This window comes from Aquarana catesbeiana, linkage group LG06 (genome assembly GCF_042186555.1).
Source record: "Aquarana catesbeiana isolate 2022-GZ linkage group LG06, ASM4218655v1, whole genome shotgun sequence".
Lineage (NCBI taxonomy): Eukaryota > Metazoa > Chordata > Amphibia > Anura > Ranidae > Aquarana > Aquarana catesbeiana.
In genome coordinates, this window is record NC_133329.1 from 22,353,983 (window position 1) to 22,362,268 (window position 8,286).

Here is an 8,286-nt window from a genome sequence, read left to right on the forward strand (position 1 = left end):
CTTCTGTCAGAGAGGTTACCTGGTTGGGCGCCGGTGCGCGCCGGGGCGCGTTGGTGATCGTGTCCCTGTGCGTGCTGGGGCGCGTGTCCCTGGGGGCGCCAGCGTGCCTGGGCTGACCGGCCGTGGCGTGCGGGGTGGCGTCTGGGCGTTCGTGCGTACGCGCGTTCGCGCTAGCGCGCGTCCGCCTGTGGGCGCTGCCTTTGACATGCCCGGTAGTGTGCGTGTGCACGCTTGTGTCGGGGGCGCGCTTGGGTGCGTGCGGGGGCGCGGCGCGATTTGGCGAATCAGCGCGCGCGTGTGCGCGGCGTTTTGGCGCCAATCAGTCTATTTGAAGCCTGCCTCTACACTGACTCGGTGCTGCCTGATCAAACAGCTCTGTGTCTTGTCTCGTGATCATCCTGTGTTCCTGTACCTCCGTAGTGTTTACCCATTGTGACCCGGCTTGCCTTTGGACCCTCCGTGACTGCTGCCTGAACCCGACCCCGGCTTGTCTGACCTCGTTTCTGCCTTCTCCCTTGTACCGTTGCCGCCAGCCCGTTGCCGACTCCTGCCTGTGTGTGACCAAGCCTGATTAACTCCTGCTCAGCATCTGCTCTACCAAGTCTATAGCTCTACCGGTTGCTTGCCAGACCACCGTGCTCCAGGACTCTAACTTCAGGCCCTCATACCAATCCGTACTCGCGGGCCTCCTGTCTACTCTACCAGGGGCCCCGAATCGGATACGTAAGGGAGCCTACCCTCTGCCCAAGCGGACTCATCTGTCTGGTAAGTGTGGGACCTGACAGTATCAGGCAGCCATGACTGAGTCCGGGCAGGGGGCCCCCCCCATGGATGAACTGTGCAGGCACCTAGCGGGCCTTACTCAAGCCGTCAAGAGCCTACAGGAAGGCTATACCAGGCTGGAAGGGCAGGTCCAGGCCCTCTCAGCCTCTCCTCCAGGAGCAGTATCGGCCAACCCTGCCTCAGCGCCTTCAGTAGTGATGCTTCCACCAGAACCCAGGGTTCCTACACCCGAAAGGTTTTCCGGAGAACGCAGTAAGTTCCGGGCGTTCCGTAACGCATGCGAACTCTACTTTGCTTTGCAACCCCGTACGTTCTCCCTGGAGGCTACTAAAGTGGGGTTCGTCATATCCTTGCTGACCGGCGAGCCTCAAACCTGGGCCCACCATCTATTGGAGCAAAAGGCTCAATCTCTTGACTCCCTAAGTGACTTTTTCCTAGCCATGTCTCAGCTGTATGAGGATCCCCAGCTAACAGCCACAGCAGAAGCCGCTTTACATTCCCTTCAACAAGGCCGCCGAGCTGCTGAAGATTACGCCGTGGAGTTTAGGCGTTGGAGCTCGGATACGGAGTGGAATGACGCAGCCTTGCGTCACCAATATCGGTTGGTGTTGTCGGATCCCCTAAAGGATGAACTAGCACGAGTGGGGGTACCCCAGACACTAGAGGAGCTAATCAATCTGTCTATCCAAATTGACCACCGCCTCAGGGAGAGACGCTCTGAGAGATCTGTTGGTCACCCACGCCTCACCTGGATGTTGCCAAGGGCCCCTAGTGCCCCAAACCAAGCTCCGCTTGTCTCATCTACTCCAGTCCCAGAGGTCTCTGAGCCCATGCAGCTGGGACTGCTCCGTCCCTCTCTGACTCCTGAGGAGAAGACACGCAGACGCACACTCAACCTGTGCTTTTACTGTGGGGAGCCTGGTCACTTTGCAAGAGCATGCCCCAATAAAAGACGTAAGTGTCTACCATCTTCCTCGTTGTGTGCACCTGTCCTACCTAGTACCGGTAACCATTTAACATTTTCCATTGTATTACAGTTACCTGGAAGGAGCATCCCAGTACCGGTCATCATTGATTCGGGAGCATGTAGTGGATTCATTGACCGGACTTTCGTCGAAATCCATCATATTCCCACGCAAACTAAAGCCCAAGGATTGGCAGTTTTCCTAGCGGACGGCTCCACCCTCCGCTCCGGACCCGTCACCCAAGAAACAGTTCCTCTTTTGGCCACCATTGGCCCGGATCACCAGGAACTTTTACGCCTAGATGTCATCTCCTCTCCCCTCCCCTCTTCCCAGTCATCCTAGGAATGCCTTGGCTACAGGCTCACAATCCTAGTATCAACTGGTCTACGGGCAAGATCCAGTTTTCTTCTGAATATTGCAGACAACATTGCTTACGGGGGACCCCATTAACTTCCTCCCAATGCCTGTGCATAGACTCAGAAACTAAGACCTACCAAGATCTTCCTGAACCCTACCGGGATTTCCTGGATGTGTTCAGTAAAAAAGGGGCAGAAACCCTTCCAGTACATAGACCCTATGACTGCCCAATAGAACTTTTACCAGGTACCGAAGTCCCTTTTGGGAGGATCTTCCCTCTAACTGAGCAGGAGCTGGGCACCTTGAAAACCTATATTGACGAAAACCTGAAGAAAGGGTTCATCCGTCCTTCCACGTCTCCAGCTTTTTCGTGGAAAAGAAAGATCACTCCTTACGTCCCTGCATTGACTATCAGGAGCTCAATAAAATCACTATTAAGAACAGATACCCGCTACCCCTGGTTCCTGAACTATTTCAGAGATTAGGATCTGCTACCATTTTTACCAAGCTAGATCTCCGTGGAGCCTATAGTTTGATCCGCATAAGAGAAGGAGATGAGTGGAAGACGGCCTTTCGTACTCGATTCGGACATTACGAGTATCTCGTCATGCCTTTTGGTCTGTGCAACGCACCGGCAACATTCCAGCATTTTGTCAACGATGTCTTTCATGACTTACTGGACTTATATGTCATCGTTTACCTGGATGATATCCTGGTGTTCTCTGCCTCCCTGATGGAACACCGCAAACATGTACGAAATGTTCTGTCCCGGCTCAGACAACATGGGCTGTACGCCAAACTTGAAAAATGTGAATTTGAGCTCAAATCTATCCAGTTCCTGGGCCTGATCATTTCCCCTGACGGCATCAAAATGGATCCACAGAAAGTATCCGCTATTCTGGATTGGCCTGCACCGTCTGACAAGAAAGGAGTACAACGCTTCATTAGCTTTGCCAATTTCTATAGGAAATTTATTAAGGGATTTTCTTCAATCATAACTCCCATCACAGAGCTTACTAAACAAGGATGCCGGTTCTGCTGGACTCCTGAGGCACAAAGGGCCTTTGAAAGACTCAAGGCGCTGTTCACGTCAGCCACTATTCTTAGGCATCCCAACCCTGCCTTGCCTTTCGTCTTAGAGGTGGATGCTTCTGAGGTTGCAGTTGGAGCTGTACTTTCACAGAGACAGGGTGCCAAAGCACTCCTGTACCCTGTGGGATTCTTCTCACGTAAACTCTCTCCTTCCGAGAAAAACTATGACGTGGGTGATCGGGAACTTTTAGCCATTAAAGCAGCTCTGGAGAAATTGCGTTATCTCCTGGAAGGTGCAGCACACCCCATTTTGAGCTACACAGACCATAAGAACTTGGAGTACCTAAGAACAGCCAAAAGATTGAGACCCCGGCAGGCCAGATGGGCACTTTTTTTTTCTCGATTTATTTTCCATATTACTTACAGACCCGGATCCAAGAATGTTAAATCTGATGCCCTTTCCCGAATGTTTCTTGATTCTGAAAAAACCGTGTCCCCAGACACCATCCTCCCCTCTGGAAATTTCCTAATCCTACAGGAGGATCTAATTTCTCAAATCAGACGTGCCTCTATGGGTATGTCTCCACCTGTTGAAGCCTGATGGACTAAGATGGACTGTTCTGGTTCAAGAATAAGATTGTGGTCCCTGAGGAGCTTAAGGTACGGGTGTTAAGCTTGTGTCATGATCATAAACTTGCTGGCCATTTCGGCACATGGAAAACAACTGACCTTGTCCAACGCACCTTTTGGTGGCCTCGTCTTACTAAATATTGCAAGGAATATGTGGAGTCCTGTAACACGTGTGCCAGAAACAAGACTAGCCGGACAAGAGCATGGGGTCTGTTGAGACCATTGCCAGTTCCAGAGAGACCATGGGCCATGATTGCAATGGACTTTATTGTTGAGCTTCCTCCATCAGAAGGTTTTTCGTCCATTTTTGTTGTAGTAGACAGGCTGTCTAAAATGGCCCATTTTCTCCCCATGAAGGGCACCCCTTCAGCCATGGAGACCGCTTCCATCTTCATCAAGGAGATCGTCAGACTGCATGGAGTCCCGACCAACATAGTTTCTGACAGGGGCGTCCAGTTCACCTCCAGATTCTGGAGGGCCCTTTGTGGCGCTCTTGAAATCGAGTTGTCATTCTCTTCGGCCTACCACCCTCAGTCAAACGGACAAACCGAGAGGACGAACCAAACCTTGGAGCAATACATCCGCTGTTTCTCTGCATTCTCCCAGGATGATTGGGCCTCTCTGCTTCCTATCGCAGAATTCTCCTATAATAACTCTCTACATTCAGCTACCAACCAGTCTCCGTTTTATGCCAATTATGGTTTCCATCCATCCTTCTTGCCTGGATCATTCCCCGAGTGTCCGGTTCCTGCAGTGTCCAAAACTTTGGATTTCTTCTCTAACAACAACAAATTTCTGCGGGAAACCATGACCAAGGCTCAGGAAGATTACAAGAAGATCTTTGACAGGAAGAGACGGGGGGAACTTGTTCTAGAATCCGGCAATTCTGTCTGGCTGTCTACCGCTAACCTCAAGTTGGCCTGCCCATCCAAGAAATTGGGCCCCAAATACCTGGGTCCTTTTTTGATCAAAAGGAAAATCAATAATGTGGCATACGAACTTGACCTTCCTAACTCCCTGAGGATACATCCAGTATTCCACGTGTCCCTCCTGAAGCCGGTCACCCCCAACTTCTTTTCTGGTCGCAGCATTGGTCCACCCAAACCTATTATGGTTGATGGTGAGGAGGAGTTCGAAGTGGAGGCAATTCTTGATTGCAGAAGAAGGCACAATCAGGTGCAATATCTGGTAAAGTGGAAGGGCTATGGACCCGAAGATAATTTGTGGGAGCCGGAAAGCAATTTACACGCCAGAGAACTCCTGCAATCCTTTAAAACCTCTCATGCCTCAAAGTTGGCCCAACTGGGCATCCGGAGGCTGCCCTTGAGGAGGGGGCACTGTCAGAGAGGTTACCTGGTTGGGCGCCGGTGCGCGCCGGGGCGCGTTGGTGCTCGTGTCCCTGTGCGTGCTGGGGCACGTGTCCCTGGGGGCACCGGCGTGCCTGGGCTGACCGGCCGTGGTGTGCGGGGTGGCGTCCGGGCGTTCGTGCGTACGCGCGTTCGCGCTAGCGCGCGTCCACCTGTGGGCGCTGCCTTTGACATGCCCGGTAGTGTGCGTGTGCACGCTTGTGTCGGGGGCGCGCTTGGGAGCGTGCGGGGGCGCGGTGCGCTTTGGCAAATCGGCGCGCGCACGTGCGCAGCGTTTTGGCGCCAATCAGTCTATTTGAAGCCTGCCTCTACACTGACTCGGTGCTGCCTGATCAAACAGCTCTGTGTCTTGTCTCGTGATCATCCTGTGTTCCTGTACCTCCGTAGTGTTTACCCGTTGTGACCCGGCTTGCCTTTGGACCCTCCGTGACTGCTGCCTGAACCCGACCCCGGCTTGTCTGACCTCATTTCTGCCTTCTCCCTTGTACCGTTGCCGCCAGCCCGTTGCCGACTCCTGCCTGTGTGTGACCAAGCCTGATTAACTCCTGCTCAGCATCTGCTCTACCAAGTCTATAGCTCTACCGGTTGCTTGCCAGACCACCGTGCTCCAGGACTCTAACTTCAGGCCCTCATACCAATCCGTACTCACGGGCCTCCTGTCTACTCTACCAGGGGCCCCCAATCGGATACGTAAGGGAGCCTACCCTCTGCCCAAGCGGACTCATCTGTCTGGTAAGTGTGGGACCTGACAGCTTCACTTTGCAAAAAATACCCAATCACATGCAAGAACAATAATAGAAACACAGTATTTTTGCTTGCACGTGATTGGATGGTATATGTCATCAGAGCTTCCCCTTGTTTACTAAGCTCTGAAGCAACTGCACTTGCAGTGTGTAAACTCTATTTGCCTTTAGTAAATCAACCCCATAGACTTTTTTTTAAAGTTTTGTATAGGGAAAAGAAACATTAGAACTCCTGTCAGGTGAACCATGTTCAACAATTTGTTACTCAGTGCTACGCAAACAAAAATAAAATATTTTTTTTTTTGACCTGGTGACAATGTTTTTTTCCACTTGCAAAGTGAGGGAAAATATGCATCAGAGAAACAAACAAAAATAAAAATCTGACAGATTAACTAAATATATAATTTAGGGGAATCCATCTTTTATTTTATTCATTTTATTTATAATGCTGCAGTAAAAACTAATGCTGTGTACACACGACCGGACTTTCGACGGACTGAATCACGTAGGACTTTTCAACGGACTTTCGACGGACTTTTCAACTGACTTTTCGACGGACTTCCATCGAATCGGACTTGTCTACACACAATCACACCAAAGTCCGACGGATTTGACCGTGATGACGTATGTCTGGACTAGACAAAGAAAGTTTATAGCCAGTAGCCAATAGCTGCCCTTGAGTCGGTTTTCGTCCGTCGGACTAGCATACAAAGGAACTGATTTTTCGCCCGAACTCGAGTCCGTCGAAAAGATTTAAAACATGTTCTAAAGTCTAAAGTCCGTCACATTTTCGACAGAAAAGGTCCGCTGCAGGTCGGATGAAGCCCACACACAGTTGAATTGTCCGACGGATTTGTTCCGTCGGACAAGTTTGGTCGAAAAGTCCAGCCGTGTGTACACGGCATAACTTTTCTTTGTATCTTGTATAAAGGACAACTGAAATTCCACTCTTTTCTTTTTATTCTGCAGTCTGAGATTTCTAGTAAAGGATTAAACAATTTGGGAATGCTACTTATTAGGAACTGCCCCATGTTTGCAGCGCCAAATTTTTAGATTTTTGTATTCTATTCTTTTTTTATATTTTGATTTTTTTTTTAATTGTCATAAACCAAGTCATACAATGAAATGAAGATGTGAATCAAGCATTTATATGTATGTTTATTTATTTATTTGCCTCATCATAAAAATTATAAATAAAAATATTGCAATGGAAAATCAGACAATTGTAAATGATTTTTTTCTCTCTGGACTGTCAGACCTTCCAGCTCTTCAGCTTCCTCTATTTCTCCTCTTCCTTCTCATCTACCTTCTGACAGTAATCTGGAATTTGCTGATCATTGTCCTCATAGTCACTGACTCTCACCTCCATGTTCCTATGTATTTCTTCCTTGGGAATTTGGCTGGTTTAGATCTCTGTTGTTCTACGGTCACTGTCCCACGAATGTTATTTGACCTTCCCACCAAAAGAAGAAATATTACCATAACAGCTTGTAAAACCCAAGTCTTCTTCTTTTTATTATTTACCACTTCAGAGGCTCTTCTGTTGACTGCCATGTCCTATGATCGATATACCGCTATATGTCAGCCATTACATTACACACAGATCATGTGTTGGAAAGTATGTGTACAGTTGATGTCCATTGTGTGGTCCCTTGCTTTTACCAATGCTGTGGTTCACACACTTTTTGCCTTAAATTTATCATTTTGTGCATCCAATATTATAAAAAGTTTCTTTTGTGACCTCCCCCAGCTGTTTCAGATCTCCTGCAATGACACCTACATCAACATTGTGCTTGTTTTTCTTCTTAGTAGCTTTCTTGGTGGTGGGTCTTTGATCGTGATGTTCATGTCTTACACTTATATAATCAAAACTGTCCTCAAAATGCAAGTTAAAGGAAAAGGAGGAAAAGTTTTCTCTACATGTTCCTCTCACCTGGCAGTGGTCTTTATATTTTATTTCTCCATTTCATTTAATTATTTTCGCCCAAGCACTAATAATCATTTTGCCGCTGATAAAGTGGTGTCCGTCTTTTACACTGTGATTTCTCCTCTCTTCAATCCTCTGATATACAGTCTGAGGAACCAGGAAATCAAAACCGCAAGTGTTTCATTTTTTCGGAAGATTTTCCAACCAAAAGATAGAATTCATCCAAACTAAACCTGCCTTCATTGAGGTCACCAAAAAAGATACAAGTGCATTCTTGTAGAATACTTTTTACTGAAAAAAACTGCGATTATGTGGAAAAGTCTTTCATAAGAACTGGTTCTAGCAGATAGAGTAGATTATTGTAAAATGTATTTAGATGTCCTTCTAGAACAGTGGTTCTCAACCTTTCTAGTGCCGCGACCCCTTGATAAAATTTCCCAAGTTGTGGGGACCCCTAAAAGTAACATTTTCGTAGCATGGGT

General features: G+C 48.4%; 1 protein-coding gene across 1 annotated transcript; it reads left to right on the forward strand.

Moving 5' to 3' along the window:
- Nucleotides 1-7,084: 7,084 nt before the first annotated feature.
- LOC141147522 (olfactory receptor 5AR1-like) lies at nucleotides 7,085-8,035 on the forward strand. Its single transcript, XM_073634756.1, has one exon. The coding sequence runs from the start codon at nucleotides 7,085-7,087 to the stop codon at nucleotides 8,033-8,035; it is 951 nt and encodes a 316-aa protein (XP_073490857.1).
- Nucleotides 8,036-8,286: the final 251 nt, after the last annotated feature.